A 25135-nucleotide genomic window follows, 5' to 3' on the forward strand; every position below is an offset into this window, starting at 1 on the left:
CTCAGCAGCAGAGGAGGCGTTGGAGCCGGCGCCGGGCTCCATCTTGCCTCCCATGCCCGCCCCCTTAGCTGCGGTGCGGGATCCACCTGCAGACTTGCTGGTCGGGTGGGAATAGGAAGAGCCCCCACCTTCCCAGCAAGCAGTTTGGGGGTGCAGGTGAGTTGGGGCTGCTTTTAATCACCCCTGAAGTGCCAGGATTGTGCAGAGCGGTCAGCAGGACATCCACTCCAGCCGCTTGTGCGTGCGCTCCCTAGCCTCAAGGTTTTTTACCTGACTGTATTCAGGTAAACCTTCTGTGCCACATGCTCCCCCCTCACCTTCCCCCCTCACTATACCTACCCGAGCCCCATCACGATCCAGCACTGTGCACTAGAGCTGCGGCTCTGCTGACTTTGTTCCTCCTTCCTGGGCAGATCGATAGCAGTGGGAGCCATTGGCTCGCACTCTTGTCAATCAATTCCAGAGACGAGGAATTGGGGGGCAGGCTGAGTCTTGCTGTCAGCGTCAAAGGATGCAGCAGCAGGACACGGGAGCAAGCCTGCACAGGTGCCCCCATGGAAATTGGCTTCCCATTGGAGGCAGTGAACAGAGAGGGGGAGCCAGGAATGCCGGCGGGGAACCCGAGAAGAGGAGGATTGGGGCCGCTATGTGCAATTCTATTGCACAGAGTAGGTAAGTATAGACCGGTTTGGTTTTTTTGGGTTGTGTTTTTTTTTTTTTTTTTTTTTTTTTTTTTTCCCCCTTTACAACCACTTTAAGGACTCTGACCAAGTATTTAGAAAAGGACTTCTGACCAGAAACTCAGAAATGTTACATAGTCCACACACCCTTTGATTGTGGCATGTGTGGACCTCTACCAGTTCTTGAGTTGTGGACTTCTCTCTGATGTTTTTGGCCTGTATACTCATTCTGTGTTGCTGAATATTTGAATTCTAAAGCTCCGCAGCTAGGCTCTTCAGAAGGAGGTTGATGGCAGCCTCAATGTTCTTTTAAAGGCAGGTTTACTTTAAATTTAGAGTCCCAACTCTTTAGTAATATTGCACAGATTGATCTAGTCACTAAAACTACATGTTTGGATTCAGGGTGTGAAGAAAGGGTTACCTAACCTTTGTGAATGATCCTCTTCCCTGCAGCTGTGTTCTGCCCATCCGCCTGCAGTGCTGACTTCCTCTGCCTCACCTCTGCTGGATTGGAGCAGCCATTCTATGAATTTCCTATCGACATCAATAGGATATTGGACTTCTCCTAAGAGCAGAGAGATGATGCGTTGGAAATCGGCATTGTTCAACCTTTAAAGTGGTAAGTGAGAAAATTAGAGCTGAATATGTCAGCATCAGTTTTATAGCAGGATAGAAATATGACCGCTACCATTTCTGACGTAATATTAAAGATGCAAGGTCCAGGGTGTCTATCCTTAGTGCTGCTTCAAGATTGACTGATTGAAGCAAGTATGCAGGCTATGAGTCCCAGCTTTACTGGCTTCATACCTGGTACAAGTCCGGTACTAAGTGGTAAAGGGTATGAATGATAGACCTAAAGCTTACAGCATTAGGAAAAGTCTGAAATAACAGGTTACCATTAAATTGATATACACTGCTCAAAAAAATTAAAAACACTTTTGAAAACACATCAGATCTCAATGGGGAAAAAAAAATCAATGAAATCCAAATATGATCATATGAAAAACATAAAAAAAATAGATTTATAGTATCAATAAATAGCTAAAATGACTTTAAGTGACAGCATTCAGTCATGAATTCTATTCAGCCCGCTGCTAACTTCCTCAAGAGAATTGATAACACTTCTGGTTTCTATTAGCAGTTTTCAGCCCTCGGCTTTTTATATAGATTTAGAACTTAGAAAAGTTAGTTCAGCAGGAAAAACGTGCACTGAAATATGGAACATGAATTCTTCTGGTGTCTGTCTGTGTCATGCTGGATGTCTATACTGATATGGACGGGTAATGTGTTAGGAACGTAAGGATGCCCCATCGTTTGATGGAAATGATCAACCTACAGAGGACCGCACATAGTAAGTCGTTAGTAAACGGGAGCAAGGAGATGAGTCTTAGGTTGTTCACACTGGTTGTGTCAGGGAATGGGTGTGACTGCTACATATTTTACGGCATTGAGGTCATAGAGTCTTGCTAACATTTAGTTTTACCCCACAGACAAGAGTAAGACTGGGATTGATTTACTAAAACTGGAGAGTGCAAACCGACTTCCAACTTTTTTTTTTTTTTGTCAAAGTCTTAATTGAAGAAACTGAAGTTAGAAGCTGATTGCCTACCATGCAGAGCTGCACCAGATTTTGCACTCTCCAGGTTTAGTAAATCTCCCCGTGCCTTCTGGTGTCTGCTTACCTAGGTTGTAGTGGTCGGGACCTGATTTTGTGTTTAGTTAGGGGTGGGTTGCGGTAGGACAGGGATTAGATTTTGTTGAATTTAATTTTCCTTGTCATAGAGTAAATGGTAGAATTTTGCAGAGGGCCCAATGTACTTTTAATGCTGGTCCTACATTTAATTTATACGTAACCAGGTAGTATGTGCATTAACCTGATATGTAAGGATACACACAGATCGATAGGAAAGCAATGTTGTGTAATACTTTAATATGCTACTCTTCTTTTTTTTTTCCTTAGTTTCCTCTCAGTTTGTACACCCGTAATAGACCAGCTATTTGGGAGTCCCAATGCCTCTGGGCCTTGGACGTAGAAAGAAGGCTTCTCCACTAATGGAGGAAGACGATGTGGGGGAACGCACGGCATTAGGAGTGTCTCAGACTGGTGGTGTGTCAAGTGGATCTCTCTCACCTCAAGCCCCTGGTCTCCCTCCTCCTGCTCCTGCCCTGAGGCCTCGGCTGGTGTTCCACGCTCAGCTTGCACATGGGAGCCCCACTGGGAGGATTGAGGGATTCAGCAATGTGAAGGAACTCTATGCTAAGATTGCAGAGGCATTCAATATAACTGTTGGAGACGTGAGTATATGACTGCACTTACAACATGCTTACAATATACAACATTTCTATCATTAACGTTTGGAGCTGAACTTCAGGCAGATATAAAAATGAACAATCATTAGCTATAACCCGGGGCGGACTGACCATTCGGGAACTCGGGCAATGCACGAGGGCCCGGGGTCAGTAGAGGGCCCCATGAGAAGCCCCTGGTACCTTTTTCATAGGCTTGTTTGAGTCTGGGCAAGGACACAGGGGCCCCATGATCCCTTATTGCCCGGGGGCCCCATGAGTTGTCAGTCCGCCCCTGCCTATAACACAGCGCTATCCATAAAAATATGTCTACTAATCTTATGCATGACTGGGTGCCAATCAGCACAGTGCTTCCACTCTAACATTGTGAACTTGCTTGCATTCAGTAAAGAGTACAGGGATTACCTCATCAGTGTGCTGCCCTATTTGTTGTCCAGTTACAGGATAGGGAGAAATCTCTACCAGGCTGTACTGTTCAATTGCTGTGCAGTCTGAACAGAGGTACAGGACCTGGCTGAGCAGCCTAGCAGGAGTGCAAGGATCACAACACTGGTTATATAGAATTACCAATCATTTGGCAAGTTGATTTACATTCACATATTTTAACTGTGTATTGAACAGTCTGTCCAGTTTTAAAGTCGCCTTACTGACCAATCTGATATTTGAAGGACATACGGCTACAGTTGGAATGTACAGGTACAATACATGACCGTTAGTGTTGGCATTCATTGTTCCTGTATTTTTGTCCACTTCAGACATTCTCATGAAGCAGCTTTGTCTATGGACTGTTTTAATAACCGCACACTAACAGCAGTATGTGGGAAAGGCTGTGTACACTATGTGCTCTACGGTTCCTTTGTAATGAAGGTTTGCATTTCCACTGTTGAGGTTTGCTGGCAGTTTTACCTCAAGTTTGCATGCTGGGTCGTTAACCATTTGCCTACCGGGCGCTTATACCACCTTCCTGCCCAGGCTAATTTTCAGCTTTCAGCGCTGTCGCACTTTGAATGGCACTTGCGTGGTCATGCAACACTGTACCCATATGAAATATTTATGGTTTTTTTTTTTTTTTTTTTTTTTTTTTTTTTTTACACAAATCTTTCTTTTGGTGGTATTTACTTGCTGCTGGGTGTTTTTTTATTTTTTGCGCTATAAACAATAAAAAGAGCAAAAAATAAAAAAAGTTTTTTTTTTCTTTGTTTCTATTATAAAATTTTGCAAACAGGTAATTTTTCTCCTTCACTGATGTGCGTTGATGAGGCTGCATTGATAGGCACTGATGAGGTGGCACGGATAGGCAGCACTGATGATGATGCACTGATATACAACGATGCTGGGTGGCACTGCTGGGCACTTGTGGGCGGCACTGCTGGGCACAGGTGGGTGGCACTATTGGGTGGCAGTGCTGGGCACTGATCATCATTGCCCTGAGGAAAGTGCAGCCAATAACCAGCAACTGCATTTACTTGATCTGTGTCATTGGACACAGCTGATCACATTGTAAAAGGCCGCTGTGATTAGGCTTTTACCACATCACGGAGATCACCGAGGGCGCGTTCTGGGAGGACGTCATGTGACGCCCTCCCAGAACTGGACAACCACGCTGTAGCCATCATTCGACTATAGCATGGATGGCAAGTGGTAAAAACCAATGAGTACGCAACACTGAAAAATGAACTTTGGAGGCAAAAGGCTGTAGGCTGCATTTCGCGGAACACCACTGGTGATACTGCTGCATACTAAAGTTGGCCAAAGGTGGATCGGAAATCGGCCAGTTCAGCAAGAACTGGCCGATTTTCGATCCACCTATGGCTTTTCCAGCTTCAGAGAAGTTGATCTAATGATCGACTGCTCTTGAACCGGAGTGTTGGAAAATTCTCACTCGATCAGCATTGCATTGATCAGTGCATTCACACAACTGAGTCCGTGCTTTCAGGATATAATAGTGCAGCAGGGTGGCGTTCCCCAAATCCACCTCACTTGTGTGGGAATCCTGTTCTTCCCTTTTTTTTTTTTTTTTTTTCTTTTAATCAGCCGGCTGGCATCTATGGCTAGCTTAAAGCAGAGTTCTAGCCCCCAGCCAAAAAAAAATTAAATTCAGCAGCTACAAATACTGTAGCTGCTGACTTTTAATATTACGGTACATACCTGTTCAGGGATCCAGCAGTGTCCTCACCCCTGAGCAGATTCTTCAATCGGCTGTCGGGTGCTGGCGCCACCATCTTGACTAAGGGAAACTGGCAGTGATAGCTGTTTCTTTACTGTGCGAAGTGCGGTGTGTTTTGTGAATGGGCCGCAGTCCTCTGGGACCTGTGAAGTGCTCCAGAGGGCTGTGGGGGGCAACATCCGACTCAATTCACCGCAGCGAACTGAGCTGGAAGTGGCAGTGGGTACCTGTCAAAACCAGGTACCCGCTCCCCCACCCCCCCCCAAAAGATGCCAAATGTGGCAGCGGGGGGGAGAGCGGAGGCAGATAAGCGGAGTTTTCACTTTTGGGTGGAATTCCACTTTAACTGCCTCCTGCCCACCATAAAAAGTTATGACTGGCGCAAGCCAGTTCTCTCGTTCTGGGAGGATGTCATATGATGTCCTCCCACTCTAAATGCACGTGCGCGGCTCCAGGAGCGTGGTGATCGCTGGTGCGCTGTGTCCCTCGGACACAGTGGATCACCGATCAACGGAAAGAGCCAAAGATGTCGGATCGGTCATGTGATCAGCTGTGTCCAATCACAGCTGATCACATATAAATAGGGAAATGCCGGTTATCGGCATTTCTCTCCTCGCGACCTGTCACGCTGACAGCTCGAGAGGAGAGCTGGTAATCGGCATTCCTTCGGAGGGGACATGTACACAGATCATCAGGGCACTGATGAACAGTGTGCCCTGATGATCAGTGTAGCTCCAGCAGTGCCACCTGTCAGTGCACATCGATGCCACCTGCCAGTGCCCATTAGTGCCTCATCAATGCCGCATATCAGTGCCTACCAGTGCACATTCATGCCACATATCAGTGCCCATCTGAGCAGCCTTTCAGTGTCACCTGTCAGTGCCGCCTATCAGTGCCATATATGAGTGCTGCCTTTCAGTGCCTTTCAGTGATGCATGTCAATGCCCATCAGTGCCACCTATCAGTGCCCATCACTGCAGCCCCATTAGCGCACATCAGTGAAGGAGAAAATCACTTATTTACAAAATTTTGTAACAAAAACTAAGAAAAATTTTTTTTTTTCTAAATTTTCAGTTTTTTGGTTTGTTTAGCAACAAATAAAAAACCCAGAGGTGATTAAATACCACCAAAAGAAATCTCTGTCTGTTTAAAAAAAGTGATAAACATTTCATATAGGTACAGTGTTGCATGACCGCGCAATTGTCATTCAAAGTGCGACAGCACTGAAAACTGGTCTGGGCAGGAAGGGGGTATAAGTGCCCGGTAGGCTAGTGGTTAAAGTAGAACTATAGGCAAAACCTTCTTCCCTTTTGGTGTGTGTGTTTTGGATAGAGTAAGGTAGAGTTACAACTTCAGATTTTTTTTCTGTGAGATTTACCTTAATTTCCCTGAAAATGAATGCAGTGTAACAAGCACTGATTGGGTGCTCGCCAGGAAAGGGGAGTGTCTGCTTCTTTTATTACTCAGCAAAGGCGCATCTCCTGAACTAGTAAATAAGGCGCTGGCCCCAGTGAGGAAAAAAAAAAAAACTTTATTCGTTCAGGCTACACTTGGATGCTCAGTACTACGCCTGCTGAGCAGTCAAATCAAGCTCCTGTGTCCACTCCAATAGGCCCCATTCACACCTGGGCGTTTTGGGATTGCAGAAGAATCGCTGCGATTCTGCCCGCAATGTCAAAATGCACTAGAATCGCAGAGCACAGGTTCTTTGCACCTAAAACGCTATGTGGTTTTGACACGATTGTCGCACGATTTACTGTATGGAAATTGTGGCAAATTGCATTGTGTAAAACTTGTTGCCCAAAAAGCAGCAGCAGCTTCATGTGATGCATTTTGCCGTGCGACAATCGCTGCAAAACTGCACCTTATTTTTAGGTGCCATGGAAAGTAATGGCACCTGAACCTGCGATCACAGGTTTACACATGCGAATCTGTGCATTTGAAAATGCATCCGGAATTACATATGACTGGCTAGATATTATTATGTATTCCTACTGATGTGGTTCACACAGATGCGATCCACATGCATTGCATTTTGAGTGCCACTACGAAAAGGGACCTTTTGTGAGTTTGTAGCGGTGCGTTCTAGACTTGCAGGTGATGAGTGAGTATGTGCAGGTAAGTGTTCACATAGGATTGCTATTGACAGTAGTTTTTGCATTGAAGTCTTTCGGAGGCGTTTTTGCATTGACGTCAAATGCCCTCAGTAGGGCTAAATGTTTAAAAAAAAAAAAAGAAGCCTGACACCTGAAACTGTATGTCTTGGGTGTCGGGTGATATGATTTGCACATCCCTGAGGGTTCTAATCCTTCTCCACTGTGTCAAAAACTAATAATTGTGTCATGCAGTATATTTTAGTTTTGAATGAAGAAATTAATCTTAAGAAACGTCCTCCTAAAAGGCAACTATAGTGATAACATTGTATTCTGGTAACTGTATAGGGTTCAAACCGGTATTGATCATTCAGTATATGAATTACTTTTTTTTTTTTTTTTTCTTTCATATACCTTTTTTGTTCATATTTTCTCCACATGCAGCCAAAGCTGTGCAGAAAAAGTGATCGCAACCAGTTGATGAAACCCTGGGGTTTAAAGTGGTTCTAAAGGCAGAAGGTTTTTTACCTTTTTAATGCATTGTCTGCATTCATTTGGTTGTAAACCCTTACATACACCCTGTGAAATGACTGGCGTCAAGTGATACACAGAGATGAAGCAAATAGCCTACATAAGTTGTACCTGTTTTTTTTGCTTTGCTCTCTTCTCTACATCTGTTCAGATTCCAGAATTTATACAGCTTGTCTGAGCTTTCAGAAAGCAGGGGATGGGGAGCTGAAATTACACACTGCAGAGCTCGGTGAGGAGAGCTGAGATCTGATTGGAGAGAGGGACCCCCCCTTTTTTACAAGTGCATTTATTTATGTATTTTTATAGTGAACTTTTAATTGATAAGTTCACCGTTGGGAACATGTTACACCTGTATTTTTATTTTTTGAAAATGTGACCAAAGAAATAAAATGGTGTCCATATAAGTCCAAGTAAGTTTAGAAAAATAAGTCTGAAAGACATGAAAGCCCCTTTTTTAAATGTGCTCAGTGCAGTTCTTCATTATTCAGCAAGATTGCCACAATGATATCTGCACCAACACCCAGAGTGATATCTGCATGATTACACTGCTGGGAGAGCAATCAAGTATGCTTGTTGAGCGGCTTCTATAGAAGCTCTTATATCATGTGTTGATGATACCACTGATGCCCATCTAAACTGGATAAGCCTTTTATGACCACTCTAAATAAAGTCGGCCATGTACAGTTGTGCTCAAAAGTTTGCATACCCTGGCAGAAATTGTGAAATTTGGGTATTGATATTGAAAATATGACTGATCATGCCAAAAAATGCTCTTTTATTGAAGGATAGTGATCATATGAAGTCATTTATTATCACATAGTTGTTTGGTTCCTTTTTAAATCATAATGTCCCCGGCAATGTCCTCCGACCGATGCCAACATCTGTCTTCTGGGTTCCGTTCCCTGTGACGTCAGGACGTACGGGGACTGAACCGGCGAGAAATTTAAAAATGTGAAAAAGGGACAATCACTAAATGCACTAAAATCCCACAGTATAACATTACTGTATCAAACCATTTCACATACATTTTGTCCCGAGTGCTTTGTCCTGTGCCCTGCCTGCATTTTTACTGTTCTTTCTGCCTGGAAACTGAGAAAAGTCCATGGCGTCCAAAAAGCGTCCCTTTAGGTCAAAAGCGGTTTTAGATCAGCTAGAGAACAGCGATAGTAAATTAGAACTACTTGCAGAATTGAGTGATAATGATTGGTGGGGAACTTCGTCATCAGGCACTGAAACCGATTTTGCGACTTTGCTCAGTGATGTGCGAACTTGGCGCTATATTTCAAATTTCAGGGTTTTTGGTTTGACTATATTATGAAACTTTATTATGATATTTTTATGATTTATTAAATTATAATTTATGATTTCGTGTTTCAAATTTTATCATACCCGGGATGTTTACTAGACTCTTGCTCAGACAGATTTCAGTGAGTTATCCCTAAAAATTACAGGCCTACAATAAAAAAAAAAATACATATTTCCATGCAAAAAAAAGTACCGCTTTGAGCACAGAAATACTGACATAATCAGACCGCTAGGGAAGCTACAGTGCATCCCTAGCCAGAGATTTTGCTAAAAATCTCTTAAAAATGAGGTGAAATCCTCTTTGAAGTTATTGCAGTCAGTGTCCCGACTGGAAGCAGGTTGTGCCAGAATGAATGACTACCATACGCATGCTCTGGATCACGTCATTCCCTACTAGCCACCCACGCTGAAAACCCGGCACTCAGAATTAGGCCAGAGAGAAGGTGACAGCAGCCGGTAGAATTGTGACCATTACATTGCTGGAAGGTGGAGGCATCTTGTGGCGTTTAGTCCACTTTAAGCCAGTCAGGTTGAATACACACATATAGGAACATGTTTACCTGGTGGACAATCTTGTAGTAATGCTCATGTTCTTGGGAACTTTCCACCTGTTTTTGATTTCATATTCTTCAAGCAATTCTGGTCTTTATCCAAGGCCCCTTTACACAGGCAGTCCTGACATTGGTGAGAAGTCACCAGCAACAGTATTACTATGCAGGACACAGGGCAATGAGAGCTCTTACCTCCTTGTATGTGTCGGTCCCTTAATGGCTGGTCAAGTGAGCTGTCACTCACTCGCTGGTGACTTTACATGCTGCAGCGTCAGAGAGCAACACTTTACTCTTCCACCTGGTGAGAGAGTGATGCATTGAGTCTAATGAATGTTTTCATTTATTGAAATGCCACAAATGACGTTTCATTCATTCCTGCGTGCTGTGGTGGGCTTCAGTGTGACTGAACACACTGCAGCCCACCTCAAGGCAGCATTGTGGTATGAACAGTGCTCATAGAAGACACAGGTTTTCTGTTCTATAGTTGTGATCCTACATTGATCTGTGCAGCTTAACGTAGAACTAAACTCTCTCAATCAACATTCTTTATGCTGCTAGTATTAGTAAACAGGAAGGTATATTATATTGTGTTTAACCTCCTCGGCAGTATGATTCTTTCCGTTTTTTTTTGTTTTTTTTTGGTGCTGAAAGCGGTACCATTTTTTTGCATGGAAATATGTAGTTTTTTATTGTAGGCTGTAATTTTTAGGAATAACTCACTGAAATCTGTCCAAACAAGAGTCTAGTAGTCCGGGTATGATAAAATTTGAAACACAAAATCATAAATTATACTTTAATAATCATAAAAAATAATACATTTAATTCAATAATCCAAACCAAAAACACTGAAATTTGAAATACAGAGGCAAATTCGCACATCGCTGAGCAAAGTCACAAAATCGTTTTCAGTGTCTGATGACGAATTTCCCCACGAATCATTATCACTCAATTCTGCAAGTGGTTCTGATTTACTATCGCTGTTCTCTAGCTGTTCTAAAACCGCTTTTGACCTAAAAGGACGCTTTTTGGACACCATGGACGTTTCTAAGTTTCCAGGCAGAAAGAACAGTCAAAATGCAGGCAGGACACAGGACAAAGCACTCGGGACAAAATGTATGTGAAATGGGTTGAAACAGCAATGACAGCAAAAATTTAAATTTTCTTAAAAAAAATTTCTAATTTCCCGCCAATTCCGGCGCCCATACGTCCGATGTCACAGGGACCGGAAGCCGGATGCCGGCATCGGCCGGAGGAGATGGCCGGGGGCGCTGCAGGGGACACATCGTGGGAGCGAAGGACAAGGTAAGTGCTGCAGGGACCCCCTGAGCAACGCTGCATGGTAAGCCCGAGTGTAGCTCGGGGTTACCGCTCTTGGTATTGAAATTTTACCCCGAGTTACATTTGGGGAAAACTACTAAGGAGGTTAAACTTTTTTTTTTCCAGTTGCTTTCTGGTTTCTGGCCTAGGCCAAAATGTCATACTTCCCAGGAGTCCTCTTAGACTTTTTTTTTTTTTTTTTTGGGGAGGAGGGATTGTCTCAGCTAAGCACACCCTCCTGTCTGCATGCCTGAGCAAGAGGTAGATGGATTCCAGGAAGCAAATGCAACATGAATTGTCTGCCCTTACTCAGGATGGCCGTGACTAGTAATGCTAGGGGATGTTTTTCAAACTGAGTTCTCAACAAAAAAAAGGCATGGACACATGGATGGATGGGGACGTTTGATTTGAATAACAAAAATGAGTTAAAACATGTTTTCTGTTTGTGGTGCTCAGATACCATTTAGTTCCGCTTTAACGCAGGTAAGCACACATTGTGTGAATGAGCCCATAGAGATGCTGTTGTTATGAGTTCTCAACAATGATAGGATCACTGGTGTGACATGGGCCTAAAATGGAAAATGTGACTTTTTTTGTAAGGAGTAGATAAGTGAACCTTGGGGGATTTCAGATATCTTACTGGGCATGTTCAGTACATTCTAATAAGGTGGCAAGCTTCCAATATGATGCCAAAATAAGTAACTGACCGAGGAAGTGGCACCATTCGCTATGTACCATCATCAAACAGATCATCAGATACTGTCTGTGTGAGTATAGTGATTGTACTAGTTCATGGGGTGGGGATCGGTTCTGCTATGTACAATAGCTGATCTCATGCAGTAAGCAGTTCATGTTGGGTGCAATAACTTTAGTTGTTCCATAGCTGACAGCAGCCTCCGGGCTGAATGTCTCCAGTTATAGATTCATCATTCTGGATTCCCTAGCTGCCGTCTCAAGGGTGACATTGAAGGGTTGACATTTGAAATGCATACAGTGACATTTAATTCATGTCCCTGCACAGCAGTGTAGTGACATGCGGTTGCTTTCTGTGCACTGTGATAAAATGCAGCATGTGTGCATTTAATTGCAGCTCACTGCACTGCATCTCCAAGCTGCAATGCAGTGTGAATGGGGCACATAGAATACAGTTGTTGTCTATGTGCCTGTAGCGGTGGCTGCAGTTCTTGAAATGCAGAAAAACGTCACCAGGTGATCCTGCCTCCATGTTCACTTAGCTGCTGGGGGACTCTACTGTAATTCGGCTTATGTCTAGCAATTGGAGTGGTCGTGTCCCACAGGCAGTTGGTGGGTTTGTTTTGGTTTTTTTTTTTTTTTTTTTTAGTTTGTTTTTTTTGTGCGGGCCTGTGGCCGGTGTTCATCGTGATTGACAATGAATTATCTTCGGGGGCCTTTTTTTCTTCTTTTTTCTTTTTTTTTTTTTCTTCCTTGTGTTTAATAAAGAACTTGTCAAAAGTGGTGGTTGTGGTTTTATTTACTTTTTGACACTTTTCTGGTGAATGAATACTCATTCACATGGTGGGGAAAGCAGGAACTGCAGGCCCCCTTGTTAAAGGGGGCTTCCAGATTCCGATAAGCTATGCCCCACAACCCCAAAACCACCAGGCCAGGGTTGTGGGGAAGAGATCCTTGTCTTCATCAACATGGGCGCTGGTATGGATTTTGGGGGGCCCCACGCAGTTGGGTTTTTATTTCTTTTTTTTTTTTAAATCCAGTTCTATTGTTTACGCTTTTCTGTCAGCAGGGAATCCCCGTTGACAGCAGGATTGACTCAATGTTGTTAGGAAGCTGGCCCTCCTAATCTGATGGCTCATCCCTGCTCCTGACAGCATCTGTGTTTCTGTGGTGTGAACTGGCAATAAATGTTAACCATTCAAGCCTGAGTAATTCCAGAGCTGATCTGTAGATATAGTTGGCATTATATTTCCCTGTTAACTGTAACCATTCTGATTTCCACCTGGTACTTGCTGGATACCCCAGTATGTATGAGCCTTTTTAATGTTGTATTATATAACACTGATCCTATGTACAAAAATTCATATGGGCCAATGTTGACAGGCTTTTGTGCCTTTAGACTTGTATTGGAATCAAAACCTGCTTGAATCAATTCTAATGCAGGTCAGAAGGAAGTCAACTGCAGGTCAAATGCCCTGACAGTGAATTATGAATGTCCCACAAGTGTCCCAAACCGATGCCATGGACACTTGCCCAAAGCCTATGAACACTGGTCCCAAGTTTCTCAATTTATCAAAACTAATGTTTTTTTTCAACAGGTGATGTTTTGTACGCTGAACACTCACCGCCTGGACATGGATAAACTTCTGGGCGGTCAGATAGGACTTGAGGACTTCATCTTTGCTCACATACGAGGACAAAAGAAGGAGCTTGAGGTGTATAAATCTGAAGACTCTCTGGGTCTTACAATCACTGACAACGGTGCCGGTTACGCATTCATCAAGGTGCTCTTCTTAGTATGTTGACCTCAAAACGTCTAGTTTCCTGATCTTTGTCTGAGTGTTCCCTTTTTATCTACAGCGAATTAAAGAAGGCAGTATTATACACCGCATGCAGCTTATCAATGTTGGGGACATGATTGAATCTATCAATGGGAAGAATTTGATTGGTAGTCGTCATTTTGAAGTAGCCCGGACCCTGAAAGAGTTGCCTCGGGGGAGGACCTTCATGCTAAAGCTCTGTGAACCCAGGAAGGCCTTTGGTAACTACATTCGTTATAAGTTATGTTATTGGAGATCAGCTCGTCAAACTTGGAGAAAAAAATTTCTCAGACATGACTACCAAAGCAGCACATGGGTTGAACTGCGCTGTGTTTATTTGTTGTTTTTGTCTTTTTAGAAGCGGAACTTCACCCAAAAGTTCCACTTGTCTACCTTTTCCCTACCTCTGCTTTAAGAATTGGCACTTTTCTGGGTGGGGGGAGCAAGTACCTGGTTTTGACAGGTACCCACTACCACACTTGGATCACCTAAATGATTCAAGCGAAAATTCGAACACCCCCACACATCACAGGTCCCAGAAGACTGCAGGATCATTCACAAAGCACAGCGCTGCTTCACAGCCGTTTTACCTTAGTTCCGGTGATATTATTATTATTATTTTTTTTTTCTTTTACAAAAATATCATGCTTACCTGCTTTTGTGCAGTGGTTTTGCACAGAGCAGCCCTGATCCTCCTCTTGGGTCCCCTACTGGCGCTGCTGGTCCCTCCCTCCTGTTGAGTGCCCCCATAGCTAGCAGCTTGCTGTGGGGGCACCCAAGCAGGTTTGCGCCCAAGCCACAGCTCTGTGTCCATTTATACACAGAGCCACAGCTCAGCCTTGTCCCCACTCTTTCCTCATTGGCTCACTAGCTGTCTCAGCCAATGAGGAACGAGAGTCCCTGGAGAGCTGAGGCTCTTCTGCACATCACTGGATTGGTAAGTATGTGGGGGGCTGCTGTACACAGAAGGTTTTTTTTACCTTCATGCATTAGCCATGAGCCTGTACAACCACTTTAAGATGCTGGTACCTGGGCCCAAAGCCTGTTAAAGAATCAGCTCGGGCGGACAGCACTGGATCCCTGGACAGATAAATCAGCATCTACAGTATTTGTACATAACTGCTGACTTTAAATTTTTTGGAGGGAGACTGGAGCTCCTCTTTTAGCAATAAAAAAAAAAATTGAGATAGGTGTTTGCATATTGATTATAAAGCAATGATGATCTTCATGAGTAGTGATCGGTATTAAGCTGCCTAATCTAGCAAGGTATCCACTGGACATAAAAACAGCTGCACTCCAATCTTAGCTCTTCTTGCTAGATTGATTGATTGTCAGCAGTGACTGCATACAACATATCTCCACCCTTCCTTGATGCATTTCACCACTCCTGGCTTGCTCACAAGGATAGGGGAAGTCATGCATTAGGGAAGGGTGTTTTTTTTTGGGTGGAGATATGTGGTTTACAGTCACTTTGCTGACAACCAAAAAATACAATATGAAGGACTAAATTTGGAGTGCAGCTGTTCTCTTTTCATATCTTTTGATGGAAAGTGAAAAAAGGCTTTAGGAGCCAATACCTGGATTGTCCATGTATGATAAGAGAAGCTGTGGGTTTGGGTGTGTTATTTGCTATACGGTATCCACTGGGTTACAGATTCTCTGCAGTCTTCTCAAACAGGCTACAGGCACTAATAACAAACATTTGAGGAAACACTGCATGCCTGTGTGGCCCCAAGTATAGGGACCCTCTGAGTTCAGGTATTTCTAGTAAAGTGTCCTGCTAATTCTACAACATACAAACATTTAAGACCAATGTGTGCTTCCTAGCTTTGTGGCAGGGGGGGGGGGAGGCCCTTTTTTTTTTTTTTTTTTTTTTGTTTAGCATGACTGTGCCCCGTACATAAAGCCAGCTCCATAAAGACATGATGATGTTTGAGTTTGGTATGGAGGAACTCAAGTGGTCTGCAGAGAACCCTGACTTCAAGCCTACTGAGCTGTAATGAGTTGAAACACCAATTGTGAGCCAGGTCTTCTCATCCAGTATCTGTACCTGACCTAACAAATGCGCTTTCGACTGAATGGGTGCGAAGTTCCCACAGATGGTGTCCAAAATATTTTAAAATCCTTCTCAGAAGAGTAAAGGTCACCATTCTCTTCCCTGTAGTTCCTTCATACTTAAAGCGTTGGTTAACTGTAAGACACGAAAAAAAAAACTTTCCTCCTGCAAGGCAATGTCATGATGTGCTGGTATACATCGCATGCTAGCACATTATGAGAGACTGGCCTTAAAACAAAGCCCTTCAGCTGTTCACTGTCACCACTGCCAGGGCTTCCATCTTCACCTGCTCTTCTTTCTGGGTTCACTGGCTCTGGACACTTGAATGGCCGAGTTGCGATGTCGTCACCCCTGCGCATGCTGGTCGTCCACTAAGAGCGCAGTGTGCATGTGCCATTGACATTATGGTGATGGTGCTAAACAAGTAAATATCTCTTATACGTGCACCATTTTATATTTACACTACCTACAGGTAAGCGTGATTATAGGCCTATATGGGGCGAAATGGACAAAGGAGTGTTTTCTACCACTTTAGGAAACCTATATTGGCTGAGAGCCAACATTTGTTAATGTCTACATTTTTAAACCGATGTTTCTTGCACAAATACCCCCCCCCCCCCCCAATATGTGTCCTGGCACTAAGGCTGTTTATGCCCCATGGCTAAATATCCCTGTACCTCCATACTGCAGCAGAGGTGGCTAGAATAGACGCGGTTTGTCAGACAAGCACCAATCTCTATCTGTCACATAAAGCAGACGGTAGTCACACTGTTCTGATAGAGCCGTGCGTGTAGCACAGTAGAGTAGATAAACCTGGGTATAAAGTACACAGAGCGTGCCAGAAATTGATTTGAGAGTAATTAGAGTGGCAGTAGAAAGATTATCACTAGGCTTTGGTGTACTCAGATCCAACATGTTCTGTGATTTATTGTCTTCCAGATATGATTGGACAGCGTTCCAGCTCTTCCGCTAACAGTTCCACTAATAGTTCCGCAGTATCATCGGGTAGGGGAACCTTACGTCTCAGAGCCAAGGGGCCTCCCACTGTGGAGGAACTGGTAAGAAAGATGGTAGATGAATGAAGAATCTAGGTGCATACATAGTGAAATTATTGTTCTGAAAGTACTATTTTGTGGAAATATTTAGGGGGAGTTCTGGGTTTCAGACTTTGTAGGAGCAAGGTACATTGCACAAGATGCTGGGCTGGAGTACACTGATTTTACGAAGCATCTCTTAATGGAATATTGGCATTTGAGAACAGCAGTGTTGGGGTGTGCAGTGACTTGGGAGGTAGCACCCTCAAAGCTTTTCTGCACTTGATGTCTGAGATACAGAGATAAATTTGGAGCAGAGTTGCTAAGGTATGTAATGGGTGAGGGGTAGAGTAACATTTGGGGTGGAGTTGTCATGGTGGCTAAAGGGAGAGGGTAGAGATGCCATTGTTTGTTTGTACAGGGTAAAGGAGGGGTAGGGTAACAATTGGGGTGTGTATAGCAGGAGCAGTGGAGTAACATTTGGGGTGGAGTTATCTGAATGGGAGTATGCTCTGTGAAAGGCCTGAATATTTCATTCTCTGTTGGCATCTTGTCCATTCTTCCTTCCTGCTGTCCAGGTGTCTGTCATTGAGGAGAAAGCCATCCAGAAAGTGGACGACCTGCTGGAAAGCTATATGGGGATCAGAGACCGTGAACTTGGTGAGAACAAAGATACTCAGGCTATTGTAGAAGGCCTCCCCTGTTTTTAAGCACAGGGTGCGTTTTGTGAGATTAGTGGCTCTGGACTCGGATTGCAGTTCTCACAGGGAAATCTTGCTACTCTGCCCATATCACAGAGGAAAAGTAGTGTGATGGGCAAAATTATAGTATGTGTGGTAATTGGGGGGGGGGGGGGGTGAATTATACATTGTAAAATGTATGTACTTATTTTTTTACTGTACACCAGTATAATCTGTATGGAAACTTGTAATGGAGAATATTAACCACTTCAATAATGGGCACTTTCACCCCCCACTTTTCCCAGCCAATTTTCAGCTTTCAGCGTTGTAGCACTTTGTTGCACGACCACGCAGTTGTCATTCTCTGTATCCATATGAAATTTTTACAATTTGTTTCATACAAATAGAGCTTTTTTGGTGGTATTTAATCACCACTGGATTTTAAATTTTTTGCTAAATAAAAAAAGACAGAAACAACAGTTTATAACATTTTGCAAATGATCCCTTTTCATAAATTTAGGCCAAAATGTATTCCGCTACATTTCTGTGGTAAAAATAACCCAAATCAGTGTATATTATTTAGACTGTAGGAAAGTTAGAGTCCACAAAGTATGGTGTGTATACATCTAAAAATCAATCACTCCTGCTCTTTCTTCCCTGCCAAAAATGTCAGGACAGTATAAATACCCCTCAAATGACCCCCTTTTGGAAAGTAGACAATCCAAGGAATTTCGTAAAAGGCATGTCAAGTTTTTTTTTTTTTTTTTTTTAAGTTGTAATTTTTTGTTATTTTTTTGGATAATGAATATTTTTTTTAACCACTTATACCCCCTTCCTGCCCAGGCCAATTTTCAGCACTTTCGCGCTTTGACAATTGCGCAGTAATGCAACACTACCCATATGAAATTTTTATCATTGTTTTCACACAGTTTTCTTTTGGTATAGGTGAAACTCAAAACATTAGAATATCGTGCAAAAGTTCATTTATTTCAGTAATGCAACTTAAAAGGTGAAACTAATATATGAGATGGACTCATTACATGCAAAGCAAGATAGTTCAAGCCGTGATTTGTCATCATTGTGATGATTATGGCTTACAGCTCATGAAAACCCCAAATCCACAATCTCAGAAAAATGAGAATATTGTGAAAAGGTGCAATATTCTCGGCTCAAAGTGTCCCACTCTAATCAGCTAATTAAGCCATAACACCTGCAAAGGGTTCCTGAGCCTTTAAATGGTCTCTCAGTCTGGTTCAGCAGGAATCACAATCATAGGAAAGACTGCTGACCTGACAGTTGTGCAGAAAACCATCATTGACACCCTCCATAAGGAGGGAAAGCCTCAAAAGGTAATTGCAAAAGACGTTGGATGTTACCAAAGTGCTGTATCAAAGCACATTAATAGAAAGTTGTGTGGAAGAAAAAGCTGCACAAGCAGCAGGGATGACCGCAGCCTGGAGAGGATTGTCAGGAAAAGGCCATTCAAAAGTGTTGGACTTTCACAAGGAGTGGACTGAGGCTGGAGTCAGTGCATCAAGAGCCACCACACACAGACGGATCCTGGACATGGGCTTCAAATGTCGTATTCCTCTTGTCAAGCCGCTCCTGAACAACAAACAACTTCAGAAGCGTCTTACCTGGGCTAAAGAAAAACAGACCTGGTCTCTTGCTCAGTGGTCCAAAGTCCTCTTTTCTGATGAGAGCAACTTTTGCATCTCATTTGGAAACCAAGGACCCAGAGTATGGAGGAAGAATGGAGAGGCACACACTGCAAGATGCTTGAAGTCCAGTGTGAAGTTTCCACAGTCTGTGTTAATTTGGGGAGCCATGTCGTCTGCTGGTGTTGGTCCACTGTGCTTCCTTAAGCCCAGGGTCAACGCAGCCGTCTACCAGGAGATTTTGGAGCACTTCATGCTTCCTTCCGCAGACAAGCTTTATGGGGATGCTGACTTCATTTTCCAGCAGGACTTGGCACCTGCCCACACTGCCAAAAGCACCAAAACCTGGTTCAATGACCGTGGGATTACTGTGCTTGATTGGCCAGCAAACTCGCCTGACCTGAACCCCATAGAGAATCTATGGGGCATTGCCAAGAGAAAGATGAGAGATATGAAACCGAACAATGCAGAAGAGCTGAAGGCCGCTATTGAAGCATCCTGGTCTTCCATAACACCTCAGCAGTGCCACACCGCATTGAGGCAGTCATTGCTGCAAAAGGGGCCCAAACCAAGTACTGAGTACATATGCATGCTTATACTTTTCAGAGGTCCGATATTGTTCTACGTACAATCCTTGTATTGATTGCATGTAATAGTCTAATTTTCTGAGATTGTGGATTTGGGGTTTTCATGAGCTGTAAACCATAATCATCACAATTATGACAAATCACAGCTTGAACTATCTTGCTTTGCATGTAATGAGTCTATCTCATATATTAGTTTCACCTTTTAAGTTGCATTACTGAAATAAATGAACTTTTGCACGTTATTCTAATTTTTCGAGTTTCACCTGTATGTATGTGTGAAATATATATATATCGATATATCAGTGTTACCAGTGTACCACCGCACTACTCTGAGGAGGTAATCAGGATTTTTTTGCACACTGTGATTGCTTATGAAAGTGAATATCATGGATATACAGTTGAAGAAAAAGTATGTGAACCCCTTGGGATTACGTGGAGTTTTGCATGAATTGGGCATAAAATGTGCTCTGAACGTCATCTAAGTCACAACAATAGAAGAACACAGTCTGCTGAACATAATACTACACAAACATTAGATGTTGCCATGGTTTAATTGCACATAACATGTAAACATTCACAGTGCAGGGAGGAAAAAGTATGTGAGGCCCCAGCTTAATGACTTCTCCCAGAGCTAATTGGAGCCAGGAGTGAGCCAACCTTGACTCCAATCAGTGTGATGATATTAAATGTGTTGCTGACAGCTGTCCTGCCCTTAAAAAACACACACCTGTTTTGGGATTACTGGTTTCAAGAAGCACTGTCTGATGTGAACCATGCCTCGCAGAAAAGAGCTCTCAGAAGACCTACGATCAAGAATTGTTGACTTGCATGAAGCTGGAAAGGGTTACAAAAGTATCTCCAAAAGCCTTGATGTTCATGTGTCCACGGTAAGACAGACTGTCTACAAATGGAGAAAGTTTAGCACTGTTGCTACTCTCCCTAGTTCAGCAGACTGTGTTCTTCTTTTGTTGTGACTTAGATGACGTTCAGAGCACATTTTATGCCCAATTCATGCAAAACTCCACGTAATCCCAAGGGGTTCACATACTTTTTCTTGCAACTGTAAGCAACCATTTTTACTGAATGAAATTGATTTTATTCAGTGTTTACTATTTGTGATTAGATGTGATTGGCCACAGCTAATCACATGGTGCAGATGGGTTGTAATTGGCCCTGTCTGTGCCATGTGACAAATCACAGAGATCAGCACAATAGTACGCAATGAATGGCAGCCATAAATTTAGTACAATTGTCATGTGATCTGCTGTGATTGGTCACAGGGATCACCTAGTACCAGCAGCAGGCGGTATACTGATATGTCATCAGTCAGTGGACACAGCAGGTGACAGATCAGGCCCCAGCATACCACATGGGGTGCTCGTAAGGTGCATTCTGGGGAGGACATCAGATGACATCCATCCAGAGCTAGAGAGCTCCCACCCGGCCATTATCTGACTATAGGCTGGACGGGAAGCTGTTAAACAATGGATTTAAAACATTTTGAGAGACTATTGATCACATTTTCTGAAACCGTTCATAGAATTAAAGCATTCCATGTCCTAAAAAAAAAAGATTAGGAGAACAATTTTTTTTGTTTGTCTATGCAGAAGGTGGTTCGTAGGTTAATGTACGGGGTAGTTTACGCCATAATGTGCATCACAACACATGCTAATGTGCACATCGCCACAATACACAGTAAAGCACTGTAGATGTACAATGACATTCAAAGATAATTGCTCAACAATGCCCCCCTATAATGCACTGCAGGACACTTTCATTATTGAAATCACAACACACAGATGCATGTACATTGCCCCATGCTAGAAAATAGTGCTGAACATATTTTATTTATTTATTTTTTTTATGCGCTCAGGTTTGTTGAGAGTCCATTCAAAATAAATGGACTGTGTAATACAGCATTCCTCAATGCTTGCAAATGTGTGTATTGCAGCATACTGTGTATAGGTGTGAATGGGCCCTTAAAGCGGATCTAAAGGGGTTAATATACACCTTTCCAACAGTCGCTCTCCAGCCCTGACATCTGCCTCTGTGTGCCAGTCTTTAGCATCTTCATTTACCGGCACGGGATGATGTCATTCCTGTACATGCAAAGGAGCCACTCATCCTGGCACACAGATTGTCCTGGTGCTGCAAGCTGAGCTGCATGTCTGCTGCAATAAGCCTGCCTGCTCGCTGTTTTACAGCACAACTTCAGTTCGGATTTAAAGTGGTTGTAAACTCTCACATATACCCAGTGAAGTGACTGGCCTCAGGTGATACACAGAGATGAAACAAATCCTCCTACGTATGCTGCTCAATTTATAAATATTGTCTAAAAGTTCAGAAAAAAGGGGGCTGGGAGCTGAAGTTACATTCTGCCAAGCTCAGTGAGGAGAGCCCTCCACCCAGCACACAGGAACAGAGCTGATGCTGTCAATCTGCTGGAGGTCCCTTCCCTGTCGCCATTTTTTTCTTGGTGTCAGGAAAACTTGTCATAAGTGATTCATACTGCTAGCAGAAGCCCAAGGCAGCAGACAAATGACACTTGGTGCTCTGGATTGAGACAAATACACACTACAGAGGGATATGCTTTGTTAATTTTAACCACTTCCTGTCTGGCCCGTGTATGTAAATGGTTGGACAGGAGCAGTGCAGGGGCGAGTGGCTGTTTATAAACCGCCTTCCCGCTCCCTGCTTGTGTGCGCTCCCTGGGAGCGTGCAGCACCGCGATCCGGTGCCCGCTGTGTCCTCCGGACACAGTGGAACACCAATCGTTAGAGGTCCCGATCATGTGATCACTGATTGGCCAATCAGTGATCACATGAAGAGTAGTAAGCAAGATTTCACTTCTGACATCACAGAACAGCCTTGTACCATGTGGCAAGCTGTGACCAATCACAGCTCACACAGTATTTCTCAATGGATGGCTGCAAGAATGCAGCCAGAGAGAAGGAGAAATTATTGCTTTTATACCCATAAGGGCTGTAAAAGCAATCGGTGTAAAAAAAAAAAAAAAAAAAAAAAAAAAAAATTTTTTCACCCCCCCCCACAAGTTGTACAGTGTCATTAGGGTGACAGTATGTAAAAAACAAAACAAATTTAAATGTAAAAAAAAAATTTGAAAAATTATAATTTTTGGTTATAAACTAATTAGAGAGAGATGTGTTTGTATTTTTTTTTTCTTTACTAAAAAGATAACTGAATAAATGTTGGCCAAGATTTAGGAAAGATTATTTATTTGCTAAATGGTATAAGAAAAACACTTTTTTTTTTTTTTTTTTTTTTCAGAATTTTTGGACTTTTTCATTTAAATAGCAAAAAAAATAATCCCAGTGGTGAAAAAATACCACCAAAATAGTTTTATCCGTCTCCTATGGGTACAGTGTTGCATGACCACACAATTGTCTTTCAAAGTGTGATCGCACTGAAAGCTGAAAATTGGCCTGGACAGGAAGGGGGTGAAAGTGTCTGGACTTGAAGTGGTTAATGTCTGAGGGTTACAACAACTTTCTGGAAACTTAATACATACCAGCATTGCACAGTTTGGTCAGTTAAAGGCCTTGTTCAGCTTTCAGACCATGTTTCACATTACAGCCATATTTAGGGTATAACATGAAACATGGTTACATTCCATAAACGCCGTCTTCTCTTCAAGCATTCCTATAGCAGGGTAGAAAATGTGTATTGGTTGGATGATGACATTGTCTGTCTCTTGTATTTCACACAGCTGGCACCATGGTGGAGTTGGGCATCGACAAACAGAACCCCGATGACTTCTCACAGGCACTGGACCGCACACTAGGGGACTTTGCCTTTCCAGACGAGTTTGTATTTGATGTTTGGGGAGCCATAGGTGATGCCAAGGCTGGACGATACTAAACTACTTTAACTCCTTAATCTCCCCAAAAGGGGATTAATCTGCTGCTGCCCCATCCATTTCCCACTACCCAGTATCAGGAGATGCTCCTGTAACTACAGTGCTGGGTTGGGACGTTACAAGGGCTAAACCACTGTAGACTTTCCTGGAGAACCTGCCCTGCTTGAATTTCCTTCTGCTCACTCTGCCTTTAGGTCTTCCACCAGAACTGCTCCTCACACGTCTGAAGCGGAGAAGTGCTCTCTGAGAGCGTCCTTATACTAAGGATGTCTGAAGGAAGTGGAGGAGCCTGGCACTGAATTGCCAATGGGTGACTTCTTATATCCTGGCTGATATTGGTGATTTGCTAGTAAACTTGGGTTTTCAGATCACATGGGCCAGCACCTCCCCATTGCAGGGCTCACGGTTTCTTCTGCTGTAAACTGCGGTCATCTCCTTGTGTGGACAATACAATCCCAATGCACATAACTGCACAACTTCTAGTAATCCTCCACTCCACTACATTCCTTGGATTCCTCTCGCCATGGATGAATGAATGCCATTGAGGTCGATGGATTCAGAGATTATCTAATGAAATGGGATTTAACTAAGCTAATGAGATGAGAAGGAATTCCCTTTCTGAAGAGGACATCTCATAGGATTCCTGTATGTAGGCTCAGTGAAAATGTATAGTATGATCTAAACCATTATTTCCCTCTTACAAGAGGATGATTTTTAACACTTAATAAATGTTACAGACCCTGTTTTTGAGGAGATTCTGGTCTTTAGCGCCACTCTGTGGTGGGACATGATTTTGCAATAATAGTTCAAATGTCTCTGGTTTACTCAGAGGACTAAAAGAGGTCGGTGACCTAGCTAAGTTTTGTTAACTTGATCTGTTTGTTTTTCTGTGTACCCCATCATGACTGTAATAGAGAAAAGTAACTAAGGTTATTAAAAGATTTTATACACAACGCTGTCTTTGGTGAATGATGTTCTGCTTTCCTTGAAGGGAATTACCACGGCTAAGAGAAGCCTTTTGTAGTAGACCGTGATTATCGTTTGTTCTGTTAGGATTTGGAGATGAGTGCAAGCACCTCTTCATGAACACCCTGGGAACCATAGTGTTTACTTAGGCAAATACTGACTTCAACAAAACAGGACCTGAGAGTAATGCACACACCTCCTTCTGAAAATGCTATTTGCCTGGCTGCTTTCTAAACTGAGATACAGATCAGAAATACACAAATGAGGAACAGAGTAAAGTTAGATCTCCAAATGTGGATACTTGTCAACGACTTCCTCACTCCGGGATACCTATAAGCTCCTGATGTAAAGGACAGTTTTGCTCCTCCCAAGCTTTTCTACCGGTCAGAGTGACTGCCTATCACAGTGATTGGCTAGTGAGGCTCGTGAGAGGAGTTGACTAGACCTGAGAATTCATAACTGAAGTTAGCATTTTGAACCATTTTAGTAAGCATCTCTCAACCAGGGTGCTGTGGAACCCTAGGGTTCCTCCAGAGGTTGCTCGGGGTTCCTTGAGCAGTAAGCAGTTTCTGCTTCTAAGATATGCTACCACTTACCACAAGGATCTTTGTAGAAATGTGTGAGCGGGGGCATTCCCTCCCCAGTATAAGGAGTATCCTTCCTACTGACCACTGTTGTATGAGAGGACCTCTCCACTACTCACCATTGGGATCACTTTTCCACTGAACTCCCCTAATCTGAGGAAGCACTACAATTAATTTTAGTGTTTGTATATCCACTTGAGTTTCGGAAGATTTTACCCCCTTCATGACC

General features: G+C 43.1%; 1 protein-coding gene across 1 annotated transcript in view; it reads left to right on the plus strand.

The window, feature by feature from the left end:
* Positions 1-24309, plus strand: part of GIPC1 (GIPC PDZ domain containing family member 1) — a 43227-nt gene extending 18918 nt beyond the window's left edge. Inside the window, exons 2-7 of the mRNA XM_089651772.1 lie at positions 2641-2975; positions 13243-13428; positions 13505-13685; positions 16460-16578; positions 17133-17214; positions 23207-24309. Coding sequence (XP_089507898.1) covers positions 2691-2975; positions 13243-13428; positions 13505-13685; positions 16460-16578; positions 17133-17214; positions 23207-23358 — 1005 coding nt within the window. The 5' untranslated portion in view covers positions 2641-2690 and the 3' untranslated portion in view covers positions 23359-24309. The remainder of the gene's footprint in view (positions 1-2640; positions 2976-13242; positions 13429-13504; positions 13686-16459; positions 16579-17132; positions 17215-23206) is intronic.
* Positions 24310-25135: the final 826 nt, after the last annotated feature.

This window comes from Staurois parvus, unplaced genomic scaffold (assembly GCF_062004578.1).
Source record: "Staurois parvus isolate SC_StPar_1 unplaced genomic scaffold, SC_StPar_1.0 ptg000662l, whole genome shotgun sequence".
Classification (NCBI taxonomy): domain Eukaryota; kingdom Metazoa; phylum Chordata; class Amphibia; order Anura; family Ranidae; genus Staurois; species Staurois parvus.